This window comes from Camelus ferus, chromosome 9 (assembly GCF_009834535.1).
Source record: "Camelus ferus isolate YT-003-E chromosome 9, BCGSAC_Cfer_1.0, whole genome shotgun sequence".
Taxonomy (NCBI): Eukaryota; Metazoa; Chordata; class Mammalia; order Artiodactyla; family Camelidae; genus Camelus; species Camelus ferus.
In genome coordinates this window covers 80,210,142-80,233,654 of record NC_045704.1, presented here as the reverse complement: position 1 = coordinate 80,233,654, position 23,513 = coordinate 80,210,142, and the positions used below count along the sequence as shown (strand labels likewise).

The window sequence follows — 23,513 nt, the reverse complement described above, 5'->3', positions numbered from 1 at the left end:
ACACCCATTGGGACATGCCTGCAGAAAACATTCCTGAGAAGTGGACCCCAGAGGTGAAGCACTTTTGCCCCAACGTGCCCATCATCCTAGTGGGGAATAAGAAGGACCTGAGGCAAGATGAACATACCCGGAGGGAGCTGGCCAAGATGAAGCAGGTGGGTGTGACTGCCAGGCTGGGAGCCCTTGGGGAGGAAGGTGCCCTCCACGGGCTTGCAGGCTGGTATAGAAGGGAGCCTCTCCCCTGGTGACTCCCTGTGTTAGGGGTGACGCTGGGGTCTACCCTACCCCCTTGTGTCCACACCTGGAGAGGGAGAACAGGAAGGGCCCTTAGTGTCTGATCCAATATTTGATGAAACTGGCACAAGATGAAGTGACTTGTCCAAGGTCACCTGGCATTTTAATTTGTCTTTTGTCCATTCTTGTGTGGTGTTGGGACTATTCAGGTAATTAAGAAAACCTGAACCCTCAGGGAGCCAGCTTATGATAGATGTTTTGCTTGGGGTGTGCAGGTCATGCCACCACAATATAGCCGGGGAGGCGTGGGCTGGCGAGGATGTGGCAGGGAGGGTATTCTAAGAGGCTGGAAGAAAGGTCCTGAGTGAGGGTGAGGGAGCTGGCTTATTTGGGAACTTGGTAAGTGGCTCTCTAATCAGAGGATGACTTTACTAGGAACAGCTGCCAGGATGAGGAATATGGACTATCCTGCAAGGACAATTTAGACAAGGTTTTAAACTGGGGACACGTATGGTCAGGTCAGCATGTTAGAAAACTGATTCTGGCACCCTTGAGGATGGACTGGAAGAAAGTGACAACGGAGGCAGGGATGTCAGATAGATGGCAGACACTCCTTTAGGCAAGAGAAAGGGTGTCCTGTGGGGTGTAGGGCCAAGAAAACTTTAGAAGTAAACATGAGCCTTGGGTCTTGAGCTCAGAAGCTGCCCACGGTGGCTGGGGCTTGGGTGCTCTGTGGGGTCAGGGCTGGAAGAGATACTTGTTCTAGTTACAAATAGGGGTTGGTTACAGATGGGAGTGAGGTGCACCTAGCCAGCAGCTTCCTTTTGACCTGTCACCTTCCACCTTTCCAGGAGCCTGTTCGATCTGAGGAAGGCCGGGACATGGCGAACCGGATCAGTGCCTTTGGCTACCTTGAGTGCTCAGCTAAGACCAAGGAGGGGGTGCGGGAGGTGTTTGAGATGGCTACTCGAGCTGGCCTCCAGGTCCGCAAGAATAAACGCCGGAGGGGCTGTCCCATTCTCTGAGGCCCCCCAAGGCCTCCCCTACTACCCCGCCTCCCTTCACAGGGGTGCAGAAACCTCCCCCCCCCACCTCCGAACTCCCTCTAATTAGGGATCCCTGCTGAAGGCGCCCTTTCCCAATTCCCTCCTGCCCAGGACTGCATCGTATCCTCAGCCCTGGTGGTGGTGGCCTGGTGGCCGTAGGCCCTCCCGCTCAGCACTCTGGGACCCTAGGGCTATGTCCTGCCCTTCCAGAGCACAGTCCCTCCTCAAGTTGCCTTGGTCCAGGGGTGGGGCTCCTGATCCCTTGGCCTTCCCCAGAGGATCATCACACACCAGCACTTTATACACTTCTGGCTCACAGGAGAGTATGTGGGGCAGGGGGCTTGGAAGGTGTAGCCCAGAGTCCCACGCCCCTGGTGTTTCTGCTTTGGGCAGGGGCCTTGTCTCTGGCTATACTTGGTGGGGGCATGAATAAAGGCCACAGGCTCCAACACATGTGTAGCTTCCTGTCTTTCTCTCCTGGTCCCTGTCTTGGCTCTAAGCCTGCAGTCCCATCTCTCCAAGTTGCTTGCCAGGTTGGCCCTCTTGTCTGCAAAGGCAGGCAGGGTGGAGTCTTGGAGAAAAGAATGAGGTCATGCCTGGCTCTGGGCCTTGGAGGCGGGTGAGGGGAGTGGTCTGGGAGCAGGGGCTAAACTTAGAAGCCTGTGGGTGGCTTCCCTGCCACCTCCCACTGGGTTTCCTCCCCTGGATGTGGGGAGGGGAGGGGGTGTTGGGTTCCTTTCTAGCCAGGAGAGGGGTATGTCCCTGGGCAGGGTGGGACAGTCCCACCCTCCCCTGTGGGGTCATCTTGGGAGTTCAGGAAGCTGGGGCCAGGCTAAGGAGACAGGAGGCTCTTGCATAGAACAAGATATTTTCAGTTTTTCTTTATCCACCTTCCCCCAATTGTTAGCAGCTTGATGTGTCATTCTTCCCCAGCAGGGGAGAGGGTGGAATGGCTGGGGATATAAACTCCCTCACCAGCCTTCCTGTCCCTTGGGAGGGGAGGCTCAGCTGGGGTCCGGTTCAAGCTGGGGTCTGGTTCAGGGTTGGGGTCAGGTGTGTGGTTAAGGCTTGGGTGGTGTGAGAAGGCCATCTGCTGTGTCCTCAGAGCTCATTCCTCCACTCTGGCTCCACTTGCAGGGACAGGCCCCCTTCACCCTCCCGCTCCTGGGGAAGGTGGTCGTGACAGTGGGGCCCTAGAAAGAAAGGAGGTGAGCTTTGTCTCAGTAACTTAGCTCCTCCCCAGTACTGTCCCCCATCCTGGCCCCCCCTGGCCCAGCCATACCTGAGGTAGAGGGGCTGAGTTTGCTTAGACCTTGGAGTAAGTTCTGTCCCTGCTGCAGGTCCAGTTTGGCAGGGAAGGGGCACCCAGTGTACCCCCCGTTTTCTTTACAGAACTCCAGGAATCTGTGGGGCACAGGGACATTTATCACAAGCTCAGCTGCATGGGGCTGGCTGAGCACGAGCTGGGGCTGGCTGAGCACGAGCAGGGACTGGAGGACCCAGCCTCAGTCCTGCACGTCAGCCTGTGTGCCTTGGGCAAGTTGCTTAACCTTGGCAAATTGGGGATATTGTTTGTTAAGATAAACAGATTGGAAGATTAGCTAAACCCCAGGGAGATGCTTCATAAAGATACAGCTGTCCGAGGCCCCCAGGAGGGACTGAGAGTGGGATGCTCACGCTTTCCAGTCGGGGTCGTGGCCCAGGAGGAGTGGGTTGCCCACCACGATGAGCAGAGCCTTGGCCCGGGTCACAGCCACATTGAACCTCTGGGAGGAAGAGGTGGTGGGGTCATAGGAGGGAAGAGCCCTCAGGAAGGAGGAGTTCCTGCTCCCCACCAGCCCTCAAACCTTGGGGTTCTTAAGGAAACCCAGGTTAAAGTCCAGATCCAGCTGCACAAAGCTCTGGCTGCTCCGCACGGTGGAGATGAGGATGACGCTGCGCTCCTGGCCTTGGAACTCTTCCACGGAGCCCACCTAGAGGGGAGGGAGGCAGGGCCGGAGGCCAGGGCGCTCAGCAGGGGACCGGGGGACCGCCCTGGCCTCAGTGAGCCTGAGGGCAACTGTCACAGTGGAGTGAGCCAGTGTCCTGCCGGGCAGGAAAGAGGACAGGAGGGTGCCGTGGAAGCTGAAACCTGAAGGGTGAATCCAGTTAAAGTGGTAGGGGCTAGAAAGGGTTCTAAGCAAAGAAAACAAGATTGCGAAGAGCACTGTAACTCAGTAGTGTTTTTCCAGGTCTCCTGAAGATAGTCACTCAATACTTGTTAAAAATATGCAACCTTAGGCCCAGACCTCCTGAATCAATTTCCACGGGAGAGCCCTCTAACTCTTAAAGCACCGGTTTTCAGCCCTGGCTGCAAGCTAGATCACCTGAGGAGCCATAATAAACACCCATGCCCTGGCTCTGCCCCCAGACAGCCGTGTTAATTGGCTGGGTGGAGCCCTGGCAGTACTAAAAGCTCTCCAGGTGATTCTTATCTGAGAATCTGCTGCTGAATGACTCAGAGGGTGGGAGAGGTGAGTGGGGACATGTCACATGACAGGTCAGCCAGGCAGGGGAGTTTGGACTTTCTCCTTAGGACACAGGACCTTAACCAGCCTGATCATAAGGATCCCGTGGTGCTTGCTGAGCACGCACGCTTTCTGGCCCCATCCCAGACCTACAAGTTGAGATCTCCAGGAGTAATAGGCTTGGGGAAAGCCCAAAGTCATGTGAGGCAGGGAGGGTGGAGACCTGGGTTGGCCTGGAGCAGCAGGGCAGGGTATCTGGAAGTGGGGAGGTGAGGGGTACAGAAGTCAGAGAGGGAGTGTGAAAGAGTGGTGAGGATCACCTTCAAGTCCTTGATGTCATCCAGTCCCCGAAGCTCCTTGTCAAGTTTGGTGATGCAGTAACGGATTTTTTCCACCTGGAAGATGGGGACAGGTGCCTTTCTCTCATGCCATTACCCCAGTGCAAGAGGGAGCCAGGCAGGGGCCAGGGAGCTGGGGGTCAAAGAGGGAGGTGCAGCTGACCTCTGAGCTCTTCTGAGATATGGGGCCAGCAGAGGCCTGCACTGGACCCTCTGCCTAGCAGTCTGGCTACGGAGGTACCATCTGGGGGGGGTCCTGCCCACGATGGGAACTGAGGGCCTGACCTGCTTCCGGTATGGGGAGATGACGCCCACGCTTCGGGGGCTCAGACGGGCTTTGCCCTTCTTGGAGGAGGGGGCCAGGAGCTGCTTCAGGTAGGAAGTCACAGTGGCAGCCTCTTCGGGGTTGAAGAAGGATGGGCTGTTGCCCTCACGCTCATCCTTGCCCATCACGCCGTGAAAGATGATGGGAAAGCCCTGGACATGGGGTCAGGGGAAACCCTCAGCTGGACCTCCCTGCCTCCCTTCCCTCCCACTCCCAAATCATTCCAGTTAGTGTGGGATCCCAGGCCGAGGTGACAAAGGAAGAGGCTCAAGTTTTCACTCAGAACCTCCTGCTACCCAGTAGCTTCAGGAAGAAGGAAGTTGGGGTACAGGGGTGAGTACCTGAACGCCTGCCCTGTTCAGCCTCACCTGTCGAGGGAGACCCTCCCAACGGCAGAAGCGCTCTCGGTCCACAACATCCGCACAGGCCTGCAGCTCCCCTTCATAATAGAGCCGGTTAGGAATGTCCAGGATGGTGGGGTGAGACCTGGGAGGCAGGAAGAAGAAGAGCAACACCAGGGGCCAGACTGCTTCTGCCCCGTCCTCAGGGACCCCCACTCCACCCGCCTGGGCTCACACACACTGACCTCCTGCCCACTGGACAGCAGACTCATTCAACTACAATTTTTGCCACTAGGCACTCTTAACCACAGAAAGCAGAACCAAATATGTCGCCCGAGAGTACCCAATCCACAGATTTCATAGACCAGTCAAACTTAAAACACCAAGAAATTAGGGGCCCTTTCTCAAGTTTCAAAGTTGCCAAGGAAGAACAATACAAAAGCAAGTATCACCTACTACTGCCAGTATTTGACAAGATAATGTGTGAAATCTGAGCATATACAGAGTACTAACACAGCAGCTAACATTTACTGAACTCTTAGTGGATTCATCTAAGGAACTAAAGACACAGGAACTCATCTGAGCATGACGAATGTTGCTCACCTGAGTGTGAAATACACTGTCCCTATTTTTCTTATTTCTCTTTGGATTGCCTGGAAACTTCACCAGGGATTCACATCAGACACATCCTAGTGTCTGGGAGCTACCGACCATCCCCTGATGTACAGTTAGACAAACCGCTCTAGAGTGAGGCCACTCGCTAAGTCACACAGTCAACAAGCAGCAGTGATGGGACGAGAGGAGACCTCCTCCACCTTCCAGTCTATGATCTTTTTGCATCACAAAGCCTCTGAGCTACGGGATGCTGGGATGGAGCCTCCAGGGGGGCTCGCAGAGGGTGTGATCGAATGGGATGGCGCAGAAGGTGCGGGTACCTGTAGTTGCGAAGCAGCTTGGTTATGAACTGGGGGTTAAAGCCCTCGGGACCCTTCTTGTACAGGGCATTGTAGGTGAGCAGCCGCTCCAGCAGTGAGTACCCCAGCCCATACTTCTGGGTCAGTGGGCAACGCAGCACAGGCCCCAGTTGCCGAGGGTCTCCTGCCAGCACCAGCTGCCCTCCTGGATTATCTGCTTCCTTGACTTCCATCAGCCCTGGGAGGCGGGTAGCGTGGGGAGAGAGGTATGTGGTGGGGCTTCCCCGACCCTATGTGGGATGGCACGCCCGCAGCTCCCGCTGAACGCCTCCTCACCTGCTATGGCCACCAGGCTCTCTGGCTCCATGGAGTGGCCAGCCTCATCGATGAAGATGTGTGTGAAGTGATCAATGGGAAACTGGGCCGAGACCAACCTGGGAGGTGTCAGGCCAGGCAGGGGTCAGACCCAGGCACCCAACTACCAAACCTGAATGCTCTCCCAAGCCGGCCCCTCCCACCACGCCCCAGGCACCATTCTGCCCCGTCGCCCCAGGCTGCTACTTTTTTGTTTAACACACAATTAAGAGACGTGCACATACACACTCCCCACCTGCTGGCAGTGATGAGAGTGGTAATTAAGACACGATATTCCTGCAGCTTCTTCTTGGAGGGAAACACGTAATCCCCCTTCTTTGCATCCCAGTTACAGCAGGGCTGAGGGTTGTGCAGGGAGAGGAGGAGTCAGCTTGGCTCCACCCCGACTGTCACCCTCACTCTGGCTCTGGGCCCCCCACAGGCAACTGTATTTATCACTCTCAATCTACACATAGGGAAACTGGAGCCCAGAGAGGAGTCCTGACCCACCGAAGGCCACACAGTGAGTATAGAATCCAGGTCTCCTAGTTTTCTGGCCCCAGTGCCCACCCAGGGCAGCACCTGCCATCCCTTGGCCCTCCGCCTTTCCCAGGTACCTTGATGTCCTCAGGCACCATGCGGATGTCCCTGCTGGGGGCCAGGAGGCGGTAGATGGAGCTGGGCAGGTGGACCCGGAGCCGCTGGCAGAGGAGGTCCGCCCCTGAGTTGGACGGTGCGCAGGCCAGGATGTGGGCTTTGGGCAAGTGCTTCACCACCTGGGGTGAGGATAAGCAGATGTGGGAAGCAGCTTCTGGTCTCCAGGAGGAGAGGAGGGAGAAACGTGGTTGTGACTCAGGCTGGTGCAGCGTAGCACTTGCCTCCCGTAGCTGAGAGAGGGAGTGACTCAAAAGGCTGATGCTGAGCCCCCTACTAGTCCACACAGCACTTTAATGCTGGAAAACCGCTGCAGTAAATATATAAACCACTGCAGTAAATATATAAACTGAGACATAAATGGTGACTCCAAGAGTCATGCAGAACCCAACCTGTACAACTGTACTCAACAGCCACACTGGCCCTTGATGCCAGCTCAGAAGCGAGCACTCAGGGAGCTAGAGGGAACCAAAACCTGGGGACGATTGCTTGGTCCCGGAGCGGGGGTGGGAGGTGGGAGTGCAGACCCCAGGTCTACGCTCAGGCCCCACCTGCTTGATGGCTTCCACTAAGGTGACAGTCTTGCCAGTGCCCGGAGGCCCAAAGATGATGTAGGGGGCAGGACGGGTGGTGCCCATAACAATGTGCTTCATGGCCTGCAGCTGCTCGGGGTTTGACTCCAGACTCCGGTCATACAGCCTGACAGAGGGGTGGGGAACACGATGTCATCCAGCATCCCAGAGGCCTCCGTGACCCCGTCCCTAAGCCCACACTCCAAGGGGCCCCAGAGCCCCCTGCCCACAGTCTCACTTGAGCTTCACATCTGAGGGCAGCAGCGGGACCCCTCGGGCGGCCACAGGGAAGAGCATGGGCCACAGCAGCCAGCGCCCTGTCAGCTCCAGGGCGCGGTGCTGCACTCGCAGGGGCTGGCGGTTGAAGGTGAAGTTCACCTTGAAGGTCAGCCCATCCACAAAGCGGCTCAGGAGGCTTTAGGGGAGAGAGAGGAGAAAGAATTCAGCTAGGGGAGTGGGTAATAAAAGGCGGGAGTCTCTCCATCTGCCCCATCTCCACTACTTCCTTTCCCAGACCTCTGTGCAATCCTCCAGGAAAGGAAGCTGCTGAGGCATCTCAGGGTCCCCCTGCCCTGTCCCTGGGGTTCCACTCACTTTGGGGAGAAACACCCTCCTCCTTCCTAGCCTCTGGGACATCTTTCTGCAGCTCAGGGCTCCCCCACACCCACCTCGTGGAAAAGCTCAGCTTCACACGGTCCAGTTCCACCTTGTGCACAAAGCCCTTGTAGGTGACGGGATCCTCATGATGTGTCTCGGAGGACAACAGGGCAAACAGGTGGTCACCCCGCAGCACGGAGGGGCGGCTCTCAGCCACCCCGGGAACCTATGGAGCACGAAAACCAGCAAGCTCCTATCCTGGAGATGGCCAGTGGAGGGCCTGCCCTAGGCTCTCCAGACCCCCTTGAGGGACAAGGTCTGAGGCTCTACCCTAGACCCCAGGTTCAGGGAGCTTTGCCTCTTTCTTCTTCCACCAGACAGGGCAAGAGTCAAGAAATGGGGATGGGACAAGTCTGCCCAAACTGCTCAGACATACTGAGACCAGGAGTCCTGGGGACTCTCCAAGGCACAATTTCAGGACCAGCTTTCCAGCCCATTTGGTTGCACTCTTGGCCAGCTCAGTTCCCACTCTTTAAAATCTTGTTCAAAACTCAGTTCCTGCAGGAATCTTTCCTTGATCATCCTCACCTGCCGTCCCTTCTCACTGGGTGCCTTCCTCAGTACACATGTGCAGGAATCAACTCGCATGTATAATTAATTCTGGGCTTATGTGAACATATTGAACATCTGAGAGCCGGAAAGGGCTGTTAGAATTATCTGGTACAGCTCAGTGCTTTTCAGGTGAGGGAACTAAGGTCAAGAGTAAGGGACTTGCCCAAGGTCTCATGACCAATGGTAACAAAAATCTGGGCCAAAACCCAGGTCCTCCCCACTGCCCTGCTCTGATACCTCCTTTGGGCCCAGATGCCCACTCTGCTCCTTGTCAAGCCCTCTGAGCTTGACATCCTTTTGCTTCACCATCCTTTTGCTCTGCTCTGTTGTAGGAGCAGTATTCTGCCCACAGCCTGTGGGTGGGCTGACTCGAGCCCTTCCTCCCCGTTTCATCTGAGCCCCGACCTCCAGCGTGAGCAGCCCGGGGTTCTGGTCTACAGGGTCCCAGGTCATGGGCACCGACTCCAGATCATAGTGCCGGATATCATGCTCCATCTGCAGCTCCTCCAGGTGCAGCAGCAGCCGCAGCTTAACCTCATAATTCCTCCACTTCAGGGTTGTCTCCAGCTGGGCCCTGGCAGTGATGGAGGAGGGTGGGAGGGGACAGGAACAGGACCGGTCAGGCAACCCCATGCCCAGGAGCATCCACCCTCTCCCACCTGCAGCTCTGGGACTATGAAGACATCAGGAATCAGGAAAGACTAGAAGGACAGAGAAGCAGATGGGGGTCAGAGGCCTCCAAGAAGGGAGCCCCTGACCTCTACCTCAGACCTGACTCACATTTGTACTGTGGATCCTGGGGCCTGGGAAAGTCCTCTCCCCAAGATCCTCCTATGACTCACACCCTCACCTCTTTCAAATGTCACTCTTTGCTCACATATCACCTTCTCAAAGAGTTCAGGACTAGCTGCCCTCTGCAAAACAGCACAACCCACCCCTCACCCAGCTTGAGCTTTAGTTAATTCTTCATGGCACTCATGACTCCAAGAAATGATAAAATGATACATGCTCACTGTCCCCACTAGGATGACCCGGCCCTCATGTGATTAATTCACCCTGAATGGTGCCTGGCACAGGTCGAATGCTCAGTAAAGGGATGAATGAATGGAGCACGAGAGGCTAGGACAGAGGCATGGGGATGGGAAGAAGCCAGTGAAGAAGAAATATCAAGCAGCATGAACAGTGCAGGGGGGTGGTACTTACTTGATCTCAGCAATCTCCTTTGGGGCAGTGAAGATACTTGTTCCCCGAAGAAGGATGGGGAGCAGCTGCCGGAGGCGGGGGGGTGGGTAGTACGTCCCCAGTGCCATACTTAACTCCAGGTCATAGCTCTTAGCACTGCAGGAGTGGGGGAAGAAAAGCTATCACAAACATGGAGATCCCTCACCTTCAGAGACGGCCCCTCCCAGGAGACTGTGCAAAGCCCTGTTTCAATACAATTGCTGAAGGAGGTCAGCGGCCTTTGCCCAAGGAGGCAGGACTCTGTCTCGTGAGGCTGCTTATGCCAAGGTTTCACCATTCTCATTTTTTGGAAAACATGACACTTGGAAGCATTTAAAAAAAAAAGCATATATATATATACACATACATATATATATAAATATAATGCATATATACATATAGAATATGTATATAAGTAATGCATGTCCACTAGAGGAAAAAATCAGAAAATAGCTAATAAATAAATGAGTAAATAAATAACAGTCTCACTCTCCAGGGATAACCAATGTAAACTTTTTGGTATGTAACCTTCTAGGCTTTTTTTCTTTGTCAATTTGTATGATACACACATATTTTTAACAAAAAGAGCACAATGGTCTTATAGTTTGCTTTTATAGCTCAGTATTTGTGAACATCTAGCCATGTCAAAAAGAGATGTCTACACATATATGATTCTATGCATGTGAAATGTCCGGAATAGGGAAATCTGCAGAAAGCAGGTGAGTGGTTGCCTACGGCTGGGAGGGAATGGAGAGCAAAAGGGGTGATAACTAAAGGGTATGGGTTCCTTTTTGGGGTGATGAAATGTTTTAAAACAGATTGCGGTGATGCTGCACATAACTGTGAATAAACTAAAAATCAGTGATCTGTACTCTGTGAACAAGTGAACTGTATGGTATACGAATTGTCTCAATAAAGCTGTTAAAAAAAAAAACAGAAAAAGACATGTCCGTCCTGGGTTGCCTGATGATCCATCATACAGTTGAAAATACTTGAGATTTTTTCACACTGTCCTCCTATCTGCAACTTTTTTCCTAGGCAGAAAAGGTCTCAGGCGCAGAGGAGTTAAGAATTCATAATTAGGAAAGGGGGCTCTGGCTGCCAGCTCTACGTCCTTCCCAGAACGGTGTCAGAACACTCGCAGCCTGGACTGGGTTGGAGGGAGAGGAAGTTACCGGTCGGGTCTCTCTCCTTCCTCTATCCGGCTGGTCACTACAGGGTTTCTAGTGATCTGGGTCCGCTTGAAGGGAGTCGTGGGTTTCAGCTGTGCTGCCAGGGGACTGTGGGCGACGGCAGCCAAGAAGCGAGCAACGTAGAAAGTGCCAGCTCCTTCTGAACCTGGCTCCCCGGGTCCCAGCAGCTCCCAGAGCACCGTGGCTGGGAAGTAGCCCACAAAGCTGGTCTTACAGTGGACATGGAGCTCATAGCATTCACCTGGGGAGAACAGCTGAGTGAGTTGGGGTTAGGGAGGGATCCTACCACCAGCATCGTAACCCTGGACATCCCCTCAGATAGCCCCATCCCAGGGCAGGAGCCCACGGGCCAGCAACAGTAGTTCCCGAAGCACCAGCCCTTCCTAGGGCAGGCCCCTGTCCGCCTGAGGCTCTTCTTTCCTTTGGAAACCCACTCACCGGGGCCCAGGGGGCAGGGCAGCTCCTGGTCTCCATTGTAGAAGGCAAACTGGGGGGTCCGGCAGAGTGGGAAGAGGTGGGTGAGGGTGACAGGCTGGGTTCCTCCATTCCGAAGCTTCAGGGTCAGCACCTCCTTACGGTTCAAATCCAGGCGGATAAGGAGCTGCCCATCGCGGGCTTCATGGGGCCCCTGGACTTCCACGTCCACCCCATGCTTCCCGTGAAGATACTCAGCCCTGGGGAGAGTGGGAGTCAAGGGCGGGGCTGGGGCGGGAGGGGCCTGGACCGGGGGTCGCCCTGCCCTCGGGAAAGTTATGGCTGGGGAGGCTGGCCAGGTGCCAGCTGTGCTGCGCAGGAAACCCACCCCCTCCCCCAGACCAATTAGCTCCTTCCCGGCCCTTCCCCCACTCCTTGAAGGAGGGGGCCTTACCCCAAGCTGAGGCAACCCACTCTATCCTCAGCCAGACAGCTTTTCCTACGCCCTGGCCCCTCTCTGCCCACCCCCCTCACACACATCCACACCTGTCATAAAAGATCTCAGCCAGCAGTGACTTGTGGTGTTTGCTGATATCTGACCCCAGCTTCACTTTCCTCTTTTCTGGGAACCACACGTCGGCCCAGCGGTCGAGTCTGAAGAATCTGACCCGAGTTTTGGTGACGTAGGCCAGACTTGCGATCTTCATTCCATACAGCATGGAGGAGAAGCCAGGGGCGGGGGTCCCAAAGCTGCCGGAAGCAGAGGAGACTGGGAAGTGAGGGGCAGCGGGGCGGCACAACTGGGGAGGGCGTCGGAGGGCCACTCTGTGCGGGACACGCCGGCCAGCAGCCGAACAGGCCAGGGCTCGGGGACAGAGACTCAGGCTGGAGACCGGAGGAATTTCTAATGTTTTAAGGGAAGGCAGTGGAACTTCCCAAAACAAAATATAATGGTTTTAAACAGCAGGTGGTGGACGGTGCACTTCTGAGGAGACAAGCCCAATCGTGGGCTGTTGATTTGGAGGACTAAGAGAGAAAAAAAAAAATGAAGATCGGGGCAGGGTGAACTATTTGGGACAGAAAAGATACAAAAACGCAGCGGAAAGAGCTAAGCGGAATAAGCTGATTCAGGGGGTGGATCCCGGTTCCAGCCCGCTGGTGAGGAGTGAGAGAGGGGCAGAGAGAGTACAGGTGTCCAGGTGTGTGGGCAAGGTGGCTGATCAGACAGCAGTTTCCCCCCGAAGTCATAGGGTGCAGGTGGAACCCAAGCAGGAAGGGAAATGATCCTTCTCCAGAGATCAAATAGCTTGGCTTTGTGCCTAGAGAAGGTGAAGACAGGGAAAACTGGTCAGAAGGACAATAACCTCAAGGTTCAGCACCTGGAATTCAGTTTAGTCAACTCAACAAACGCTTACAGAGACCTGTTATGTGCCAGACCCTGCGCTAGGAGCCGGGGGTTCAGAGGCAAGAGACCCAGACCCGCCTTGAGGAGCACAGCCGGACACAAGAATTCCAGCATGCTCATTGCTGGGGGCTCAGCAGAGGAGGGGCACTGAGCCCAGCCCCGGAGGCTTCCCCAGGAAACAGCGGCAGGATTCAGTCCTAAAGGATGAATGGGTGTCATCCAGGCGTAGGAGGGAGTGCAGAGTGTGAGCCGAGGTGCAGGGGGTCTGCCAAGAACAAGTGCAGAGGGGCTGAGGGGACCGCCCACTCTGCCACTACCTGGGTCACCTCGGGTTACTCCATCTTGCAGAGTCTCACTTTGCTCCTCTAAAAAATGGGGGTAATGGGCAGACTTACCTCCCGGGGTTGTCATGAGGGTAACATGAGGGACAGACACTGCAGTGTCCACTTAGCCCAGTGCTTGGCACATAAGATCTCAGTAAGGCATGCTATGATTAGTGTCACATACGGTCTGGTTGTACTAGAGGGAAGAGTGCAAGGAACGGAGTGGCAGGAGGCAGCAGAGGCACCAGGTCTGTGTAGTTTTTGCATGCCACGCCATGAAGCCTACACTTGACCATGAAGGCCAGCAGCTCTCCTCCTTTACTGGCATCCAGGAGCCAGAGGACATCCCCGCGTGTGACACACTTCATGGACACATTCAAGATCTGGACAGCTGACCACCCTCCCTCCATGCTTTGTAGGGAATGAAAGCAAAGCCTAGTTCTTAAGAACCATAGTAATCCCTATTTACCTATTAAGGTTCTACCAACATGGTCACTCACTAGCATATAGCAAGATCATTTATAGTTACAGACTGGACATTTCCCTGGTGCCCCCACCTGTAACTCTGCCCCTCTCCCTCACCCCAAACAAATGAGTGATACTATTCAGAAAACTTTGAATTGACTCTGATTTGCCTTAAAAAGATATTAAATCATTTGAAAACATAACAGAAAATGCTCAGAAAATGTTAGCTACTATTATTAGTATCCTATTAGTAGCAATAGTAGTACTAATAGTAGTAGTGGTGGTAGTAGTAGTAACAACTTACTTTCAGCCCGCACCAGAGGCTACACTGGTTACAGAACCACCCCGGTTGGTGGGTTTTAAGCAGGGGAGTGGCAAGATCAGATTTGCATTTCAGATCACTCAGGCATCAGGACTGGAGGATGGATTTGCTGGAAGCAAGACTGTAGGCAGGGAGACCAGTTAGAAGAAGGCCATTGCAGGAGTCCAATTAAAAGATGACACGGGCTTGAACAAGGCAATGGTAAGGAGAGAAGAGGGGCCAGATCTGATATTTAGAATGTAAAATTAGCAGAATCAGGATTTTGACAGGAAGGGGAATGAGGCTGGGAAGGGGGAGGAGTCCAGAATAATACCCAAACAGTGGCTTGGCTTGGGGATTATTCCTGAGATAAGAAGTAAAGACAGCAGGAGGAGGAGGTCGGAGGGACTGGCCACGACGTTTGGACTTGGACATATTCGGTTTGAGATTCCCCTGGTCCAGAGGCAGATAGTTCCATGAATCAGAAGCTGAGAACTCAGACCAAGGTCAAAGCAGAGCCTAATCTTAGGAAGGTGTCAGGTCGTGGTTATAACCATGGAAGTGTCTGGGATCTCCCCAGGGAGTGTGAGTAGTCTGAGAACAGCTGAGGCCACGACAACCCAAGGAGGAAGAGAAAACAGCAAGAACCCCCAAGAGAGGGAGGAGAATCAGGAGGTAGTCTCAAAATCAGGTATCAGGCTCAAACGCTGCTGAGGGGTTCAGGCAAAGGGACCGAAGTCAGGGAGTCATCAGTCACTTTCACCAGGACCCCCGGTCAGCGAGTCACTAAGTTCCGTGGGTCCTGCACACACTCAAATGCCGACAGACGCCGAGTATCTTTGATACCTGTAGCCCCTCTGGCACCTGTACAGTCCCATTCTTCACTCACGTGTGTACTCCTTCTTATGCTAATATACGATAATCTATTATAAGAAAACAAAAGTGCAGGTCCTCTGAAATGCCCCAGAGCACTCAGCTCAGTGCTGGGGAGGAAACAGGGTCCTGAGGGGACTGAACACACCCAGAAGTGCAAGCCCCACCTGAAAGGGAGGGACTGCTACTCATCTCCAGGCAGATGCTGCCAGTAGGGAATGCAGGCCCAAGATGACCAGACCTTCTGGCTTTTAAGAGAAGCCCCAAATCACAATTTTAAGGTGAAAACTTCTATTTCTGGAAGCTTCTGCATGGACACATGGGCAGAAGGAACTCAACTTTGCAAGTTTTGCAAATTCTACTACACGTTCTACCACCTGAGTATCTCTCAAATGATTACCCATGTCTATTATCACTACCCAAATCCACCTACCCCTGGTCTAAGCTGACAGCCATATATATAGATACACACACATACATATATACACACATATATATACACTATATATATAGCATACACACACACACACACGTATTTTTTAAATCACAAACTTAGTACATACTTGTTCAAAAAAGCACCGATTCTTGTACTGTACATCTAGTCATCCAGATTTCTAGGGAAAAGAGATGAACAACAGAAAAACTGAATATTCAACTTAAAGAACAAACTCTGATGACCAAAGAAGTATGAAAAGATGCTCCAAGAGTAAAGAAATGAAAATTAAAGGAAAAATGAGATATTTTATTTCTATTAGACTGACAAAAAGGGAAAATAGTCATAGCAATTATGTATATATGGAAAAGGAAAGGTTCATATGTTGCTGGTAGAAAGGTGAAATATTACTCAGCCTTTGGGAAAACAATCTGGCAACATCTCCTCACATTTGAAATACAGGTACCCTTTAACTCAGGAATCCCATTCCTGGGAATGTATCCCATGGAAAAGAAAAGTGCCAAGGTATAAGAACATACGTGCAAGGATGTCGACTGTAGTCATTCACAGCGGCCAAGAATTAGAAACAAAACTAGGCTCATCAATAGGGAGGTGGCTGAATAAGTTGTGAACACCCAGACTTGAATATTATACCACCACCAAGAAGGATGCATCACACCCACTCAAATGGCTAAAATTTAAAAGGTTGACAACACCAAATGTTAACAAGGAAATAAAACCACCAGAAGGCTTGTGCGTTGTTGGTTGGAACAGAAAATGGTACAATCACTTTGGGAAAAGGTCTGACAGTTTCTTGTAAAACTAAATATATAACGCAATGTTCTGACTTTTAATTTAAAGAATATATTACTATATTATGCATGAAACAAAAAATTGTTAAAAAGTAATGCAACCATAACACCTACTGTAGACCTAGCATGGGTAATTATTCATTAAGTACTTGCTGGGAGAATGGGTGAGAGAATGATCAAATCATTCCAGACTGTAATTTTATAGAGCAAACGGACAACAATGCCAACATTGAACCCCTGGCTAACACACAGCACTGCTGTGCAATGGCCTGGAATGTTAAGTGTCGGGTTATATATATTGTCCAAACTTGGATGCCCCAGGCAAGGTCACACCAGAAGACCAGTCTGGAAGACTTTGCTGCCACCACCAAAAAAGAGGTTAAACAACTTGCCCAAGACTTACGAAAAAAAAAGTAACCATTATCTACCCTGTGATTCTGCAATTCCACCCTTAAGGGTATATTCCCAAGATAAATGAAAATATACTTCCACAAAATGACTTGTGCACGAATGTGCATAGCAGGTTTATTCAAAATAGCCCCCAACTGAAAACAATGTCTGTGAACCAAAGAATGGATTTAAAAAACTGTGATTTGTATTTATACAAGAAACACTACTCAAAATGATAAAAAGAAACTACTGACATTGATAAAAAAAAGTATACTGATGCTGAATTAAGAAAAAGATGATTCACAACATGGGTGAAAATATGCCTTACACAAAAGAGTACCTATAACCTGTCTCCACCAAATAAAGTTTTAGAACAGGTACTATCTCAAAAGAAAAAAAAATCAGAGCAGTGGTTGCCTCTGGATGGTAAGGACTAAATAGGGCAGGAGAAGGACTTTCTGGGGTCATGTCGTGTTCTATATCTTGATGGCAGGTTGCACACAGGTATACAGATTTGTTAAAACACATAGAATGGTACGCATGAAATTTGTTCATTTCATTTTAATAAATTTTACTTTAAAAAAATTATACAGGGGCAGAGTATAGCTCAGTGGTAAGGTGTTCACTTAGCATGCACAAGGTCCTGGGTTCAACTTCCCAGTACCTCCATTAAAAATAAATAAATAAAATTTTAAAAAATGTAAACACATTTTGAACTCATAGTTAATAATAATCATGCTGAAGTGTCTAAGGGTGAATTGTACTGATGTCTGTAACTTATTTTGAAATGCATCAAAAATTAAGATGGCTAGATGGATCAATGGGCAGGCTTGTGTAAAATACTAATTAAGAAACCCAGGTGAGGGGTATATGGGTGTTCACTGTAAAATTTTTTCAACTTTTCTTTATGTTTGAAATTTGTCATCATAAAATGTTAGACAAGACCCCGCAATGTGTTAGAAGTATCTACCAGACAATTAGGAGTCATTTCCAGGACATATTAATAAGTAAGAATATCAGGATATGGAAAATGTGTATAACACAATCTTTTAAAAATAAAATAACCCCCAAAATACCCCGACCGATGGGGTAACACGAGCTACCTGAGTGTGGGGCAGAACGTGGAAATGGAGGTGGGATGCTGACACGGGAGGGGCCCACAATAACAGGGATGTATCATCGTGATCCCGTGGGGGTAAACTTACACAGGTGTGATGTAACTAGAGTTGTCCTGCCGTCTCTGTGGATTCAACCAACCAGAGACCCACAACATCTAGGGAAAAAAAAAAAAAACTTACAGGAAGTTGCAAAAAGCAAAACTTGAATTTGCTGCACACCAGCAACTATTTACATAGCATTTACATTGTATTTGGTATGACAAGCAACCTAGAGGTGATTTAAAGTGAAGTGTGTAGGTTATATGCAAATGGAATGCTATTTTACTTAGGAGACTAGCACATCCTGTTTCTGGTATCTGTGGGGGTGGGGTAGGAGGAGGTTCTAGAACCAATGCCCCTTGGATATCAAGGGATGACAGTATGTGTGCATAAAGAGATAAAAGAAAGAGTGATCACCGAAAGTTTTAAAAAACACTTACAACAGGACATTTAAAACTAACAAAACATTAAAGGCTCCCACTCCCTCACTCTCAACTACCTGCTTAACTGATGTATATTCTTCTAGACCCTTTTCTACGCATTTAAAAAATTATTTTTTTAAGCATACATATTTTTGTATGTGCTACACATACTATTCTGCAACAGACTCCTTTCATCACCGTGGACATCCTTCCATGATAACATTTCACCAAATCACTTCACTCTTCTCAGTGGCTGCAAAGGACAGCATGGTACGAACGCACTGTGGCGTGTTTAACTATTTGTTCAGTGATAGACTGTTAAGCTGCCTACAATTTTGGGCTGTTTCAAATACTACAACAACGATCCCTCTGGGTTAAAGAGAATGAACCTTTACTTTAATAAGTTCTGCCAAACTGTCCTCTAAACAAGATGTAAAAACTTACATTCTCACTGATAAGAATTTGAGAAAACTCATTCCTCAGACCCCAATATCAGAAATCTTCAATCCTTTAAATATTTGACAATCTGATAAGCAAAAAATGGTATCTTGTTTAAATTTGCATTTCCATGATCACTTACATAGTCAAGTATCTTTCCTTCTGTTTCTTAGCCATTTATATTTCTTCTGTAAACTGCTTGAGGATCTTATTTTTCCAAGCCCTATGAACTGTTCCTCCCTTTTCTGACTTCACACCCCTCTCCTGGTCCATCCCCTAAAGTCGACAGGAGTTATCAACAAACACAACTCATATCACATCTCCAATTTATTTATGACTCCACAGCCTACAGAATTAAGTCTCACCCTATAATATGGCACACTTGGATACTCTGCAATTAACAAGGATAATGTTAATCATCAACAGAAAACATTTATTGAGCACTTACTATGTGCTGTTCTAAGTAGCTACATGCATTTTTCATTTAATCCTCACAACAATCCTTTTGAGGTAGCTACTATTATCATCCTACTTTATCTTATTTTTTTATATTTTTAAATTTATTATTTTATTTTGGGGAGGAGGCAATTGGGTTTTTATTTATTTACTTATTTTTAATGGAGGTACTAGGGATTGAACCCAGGATCTTGTGCTTGCTAGACACACGCTCTACCACTGAGCTATACTCTCCCCTCCATCATCCCATTTTAGAGAAGAAGAAACTGAGGCACAGGTCCTCACCCCACATTCATTCTAAATGGCATTTCCATCTTAGCCATTTCCAGCTATTAGACCACTGCACTCCCCTCCAGACTTTTCTATAGCCATTGGACATCCTGGTCTGTAATGCCCTAACCTTGGCCCCTGTTTTTTGTTGCATGAAAGATGACTAATTTTTTTAGACCCAGTTCAGGAAAGCCTACTAGCAAGAGGAATGTTATTTCAGAACACAGAACCAGATTTGGAAGAGATCTTAAAGGGACATCTAGTTTCATGTTTTACATACTGTGGGTTACATTTCTCAAGACCAGAATTTTTATAAAACTGAAGTAAAATAGAATAAAAAATATCAGAGGGCAGGGAGTGAGGCTACATATTGTTTCAAGGACTCATACTGTTCTACAAAAGCTGTGCATACCAGGCCCTGAAGTAAAATGTATTTTTTTTTACTGTGGGTAGAGGTCCAGAGTGATCTTTCTAAAAACCCTGATTCTTTCAGTATCCTACTTTGAAACATTTTGTGCTTTCCTGTTTCTGTTAAGATTAAAAAACAAAACAAAACAAACAAAACCCCACAACACCTCCTCACAGCCCACAAGTCCTACCCTATCCAGCCCCTGCCTCCCTCTGGCCTCATGTGCCCTGTTATCACGAGTTCACCCCAAGTCTTTGAAGGTGCTACTCCCTCTGTTTAGAATGTCCTCCCTTTGCCTTAATTCTGCTAACTCCATTTATCACTCGAGATTCTGCTCAAACATCACTTTCTCCCAGAAGCCTCTGGTTCCTGGACTAGGTGAGGTCTCCAAGTTATATGCTCTCAAGCATCCTGGGCTTTTTCTTACGAGCACTTATCACACAACAGTGATTAAGTAAGTATTTGTTTAATTGCCTCTTTCTTCCTTAGACAGTTAGGTTCCTTCTGCGTTATCTACAGCAACTCACAGTTTTGCTTTGCTCATACTAGGCATTCAGCCAATATTTGTTGAATGAAAGAATGAGTCTCCTGCCCAAGGAAGAATCATCTTCTCTCAGAAACTTTTCATGGCACCAGTACTTACGCCATACAACAGACTCCTAACCAGCACTGTCAACGATAGTGACCACTTCCAATGATAGTGACCACTTCCAAAGGCTGTGTACTCTGCTACTCAGTGGAAACACTTTATCTCCAATAGCTTCTTTTGGCCTCACAGAACCCTGGGAGAAATGCAGTAATTCATACACTCAGCAGTTAAGGAAATTTAGATACCGGTTCAAAATCAAACACAACTAGGAAGTGGTAGCGTCAGAATTTGCATCCCAGCTACCCACGCACTACACTGGCACCTGCAGTGTTGTGTGACATGTTTGTCTACACATCTGCCACTCCCTACAAGGCCACATCCTTAAGAAACAGGAAGTGAGGCACAGGCACTTAGTAGAGAAAATACACTTGCTGATGAATAACGAGAGATGGGAAAAGGTAAGAGCTGGGAGCGGGGCACTTCATAACATCATAAAATAACCTAGTTGGAAGGGACCTACCCCTCCCAGTGGAGGAAGCGCCTCAGAATTCCTGACTCAGGGTGACTTGCTATACCTCCTCCAGTTTATTCTCTTGCAGATCAACTCTACTTACTAATTCAACTAGATTCTGGAAGCATTTGTTGAACACCTACTACATAGGCTCTATGCTGAGGATGGAGGGAAGGTGCCAACATGATAAAAACCTTGTCCCTGCCTTCAGAGGCTCTAAATTCTGGTGGGGAGACAGTCACATCCTAGCTCTAAAACAAGGCAGGGTGTCATCTGGCTATAACCAAGGTGTGAAGAATGAGCAATGAGAGCCCAGAAGAAGGAGCAATAATTTCCATTGGTTGGATGAGGGTTGAGGTCACAGCATTCCAGTGCGAGTTTAAAGGATGCATAAGAAAGTTCCCTCTAATCGGAATAGAAATCTCCTACACCTGGTGGAAGGAGATGGGCTTATGTTGAGTGAACCCAGTTCTGCCTTCTGGAGTGACACCGAAGTACAACCCTCTTCACCAGAACAGTTTTTAAAATACTCAGGGATAACTATGTTGTCCTCTCCAATTTTTCTCTTTTCAAAGCAAACATTTCTCCATTTCTTTGACTGGGCCTCACAAAAGAATCAATCAACACAGAAGCCTTTCCTCCTCTTCCAAGTACTAAAACTATATCTAGCCTTCAAGGCCAAGGCCAAGGTCAATGCCACCTTCTCCACCAAAGTCCATAATAATTACAGAGAAGTTAGTATCTTACTTGCCTAAAAAAAAAGTACATAAAAAAATTACTTTTGAAGTTCCTTAAGTTCATCCATAATGTACAGTAAATGTGGTTTTCTGTATGAAATCTGACATAACCTGTTTTTCCCCAGTATTGGGACATACTGTGGAACTTTGATTTAGAGCTGACAAAAACTCTCCTTGACTAAACTTTAGTCAGGCTCTCGGAACCCTCTTCTCCATTAGGCTTCAACCTTGCCCCCAACCCCGTCCCTAGTCTCCTCTTAGTATTCCGTCCACTGACCCTCCTTACTCTCCTGTTGGCTATAAGTTCCAAGCTGTCTTTTGCTGTTTTTAGAGGTGAGCTAGACCTCTCTCATAGCAATATCCCTACTGAAATAGTCTCGAATAAAGTCTTCCTCACCATTTTAACAAGTATCAGAATAGCAATCTCTTTAACAGAGCCAAAAGAAATAGTCAACTGGTGTTCAGAGCCACGTTGTGCTTTTTTTTGGACACAGGTGAATGTGAAGTGTTGATCATGTGACTCCATGGTAATTGTTCTTTCTTTACTCTCCTCCAGCATTTTTCTTATTATCTCTATTATAATCCTTATTTTATTTTACCATTTATTACAGTATACTGTATGCGTATCATAGCCTCTCTTGCTCCTTTGGGATTGTGTATTTTGTCTTTATATTCCCACATAGTGCCTGCCCAGCACAATGTGGGGGCATAAAACAGGTCATCATCTTCGCCCCTACTTCAGATGCTGCTCAAGCCTATTAATGTCCCTCTTAAAACGTGACACTTGCTATTTAAAACAATAATCCAGATACGATCTGATCAATATGGAGAATCACTTATCTTCCCCGCTCCCTGCCCCCGCCCCAACTTCTATTAACACAAACACTTCTTTAGCTCTTTTAGCAGCCATACCTGCCTTTTGGTCTGCTAAAACCCAAGGTCTTTTTCAAAGGTCTGTTATTAAGCCTAAATTCCCACCATCCCGTATTTTTTGCATAAATCTTTACAAATATAAAAAAATCACTGTTGAATTGTTTCTTGGTTTTCGGCCCAAGACTGCAGCCTGTTGATAGAGGCGTTTTTGAACCACAATTCTGTGGTTTGACACAGAGAAGTCTCTTTGATTTTCACTTGGATGGTAACAGGCAAGGGGGACCAAACAGCCTTTAGCCACAGCATGAGAAGGGGCCTCCAGGAGACTGGCCCCGGCCCGGGTCTCCATGGAGAAGCCACAGGTGCTAATGGGGGGTTGGTGCGTACGCAGTTTGTGCCCTTTTCTTATTCCCCGAGCATCCTGAAACTCCCCCTCCTACAGTGGGTCTCTTCAGCTCTCTGGGATGGTGAACCCCCGAAGATGCAGCCCCTAGAGGAGGGGACGGAGGTCCCCGTAAAGCTCGCGCCAGGGCTGGCCGCCACCGGCAGGCAGCTCCCTCCCCGCGTTCCCGCGAAGCCCGGGCCCCCTCCGGAGGCTCCCCTCCCCCACACCGAATGTCCCCCACCCGCAGCCCCGCAGGTGGAGCATGGGCGCAGCACCCCGCTCCCCCGCCGGGTCCCAGGGGGTCGGGGGGGCTGGCTGCCCGGGAGGCTCTTCGCTGGGACTCGGCGCAGGGGCCCGGCCCTGGCACAGCGGGCGGGCTCCGGGCGGCGCTGGTGGCGCGGGCGGGGCGTGGGCACGGAGCGGGAGGGGGTGCTGCGCCGCGCCGGGACCGGCCGGAGTCACTGGGGGAGCTGCGTTCCTCCGCGCCCCGGGGCGGGAAGGGTGGCCCCGACGCGGGGGTCGTGGCGGCAAGCTGGGCCCGCGATTCGGGGCCGGGGAGTGGGCCGGCCCGTACCTGGTTTTGAAGTCCTGGTTATAAATGGTCCTCAGCCTCTCGCGATCTGTCTCCATGTCCAGTCCTCGAACGGCCAGGAAATTCTCGAAGCACTGGCCCGTCTCCCGGAGCTGCCGGCAGCTGAACTTACTGGGCATCGCGGCGGCGGCTGCGGCCCAGGCAGGAGGGTCCGTGGAAATGAAACTGAAAGTCGCCGCCGCGGCAGGAAGTTGGCGGCCCTAGGGTGAGGGTGCAGCAAAGGGGAAGCCCCCTAACTCTGACCCCTGATCCTGTAGGACCCCTCCTTCGCACCAGGCTTCTCTCCTCTGTTCTTTTCCTACCTGAGCCTTCCCTTCGGTCTCTTCGCCCTATCCCCTCCCCCTCTTCCC

General features: G+C 50.1%; 3 protein-coding genes across 10 annotated transcripts in view; 1 reads left to right on the top strand and 2 right to left on the bottom strand.

The window, feature by feature from the left end:
* RHOC (ras homolog family member C) overlaps positions 1-1,733 on the top strand; it is a 6,306-nt gene extending 4,573 nt beyond the window's left edge. For all 3 annotated transcript variants that reach the window (XM_032487348.1, XM_014557769.2, XM_006182891.3), the window contains exons 4-5: positions 25-155; positions 1,086-1,733. In XM_032487348.1, coding sequence (XP_032343239.1) covers positions 25-155; positions 1,086-1,259 — 305 coding nt within the window. In that variant the 3' untranslated portion in view covers positions 1,260-1,733. The remainder of the gene's footprint in view (positions 1-24; positions 156-1,085) is intronic.
* Positions 1-2,877, bottom strand: part of TAFA3 (TAFA chemokine like family member 3) — a 27,936-nt gene extending 25,059 nt beyond the window's left edge. Inside the window, exon 1 of the mRNA XM_006182894.3 lies at positions 2,867-2,877. The gene's annotated coding sequence lies outside the window, so the exon portion shown is untranslated. The remainder of the gene's footprint in view (positions 1-2,866) is intronic.
* Positions 2,130-23,513, bottom strand: MOV10 (Mov10 RISC complex RNA helicase). Of its 6 annotated transcripts, XM_032487344.1 has the most exons (22): positions 23,146-23,162; positions 15,253-15,303; positions 13,820-13,958; positions 11,869-12,072; positions 11,347-11,582; positions 10,891-11,149; positions 9,698-9,832; positions 8,900-9,068; positions 7,954-8,108; positions 7,524-7,700; positions 7,265-7,412; positions 6,677-6,835; positions 6,316-6,419; positions 6,042-6,139; positions 5,727-5,943; positions 4,819-4,936; positions 4,411-4,602; positions 4,108-4,182; positions 3,128-3,253; positions 2,958-3,046; positions 2,563-2,684; positions 2,130-2,473 (listed from the first exon to the last, which is right to left on the bottom strand). In XM_032487344.1, the coding sequence occupies exons 4-22, from the start codon at positions 12,039-12,041 to the stop codon at positions 2,382-2,384; spliced, it is 2,844 nt and encodes a 947-aa protein (XP_032343235.1). In that variant the 5' UTR covers positions 12,042-12,072; positions 13,820-13,958; positions 15,253-15,303; positions 23,146-23,162; the 3' UTR covers positions 2,130-2,381. The 6 variants fall into 6 exon arrangements, 5 of the variants coding, with proteins under 5 accessions (XP_032343235.1, XP_032343236.1, XP_032343232.1 ...); XM_032487345.1 differs by lacking the exon at positions 15,253-15,303 and having other exon boundaries at positions 23,146-23,284; XM_032487341.1 differs by lacking the exons at positions 13,820-13,958; positions 15,253-15,303 and adding an exon at positions 17,530-17,597 and having other exon boundaries at positions 23,146-23,263.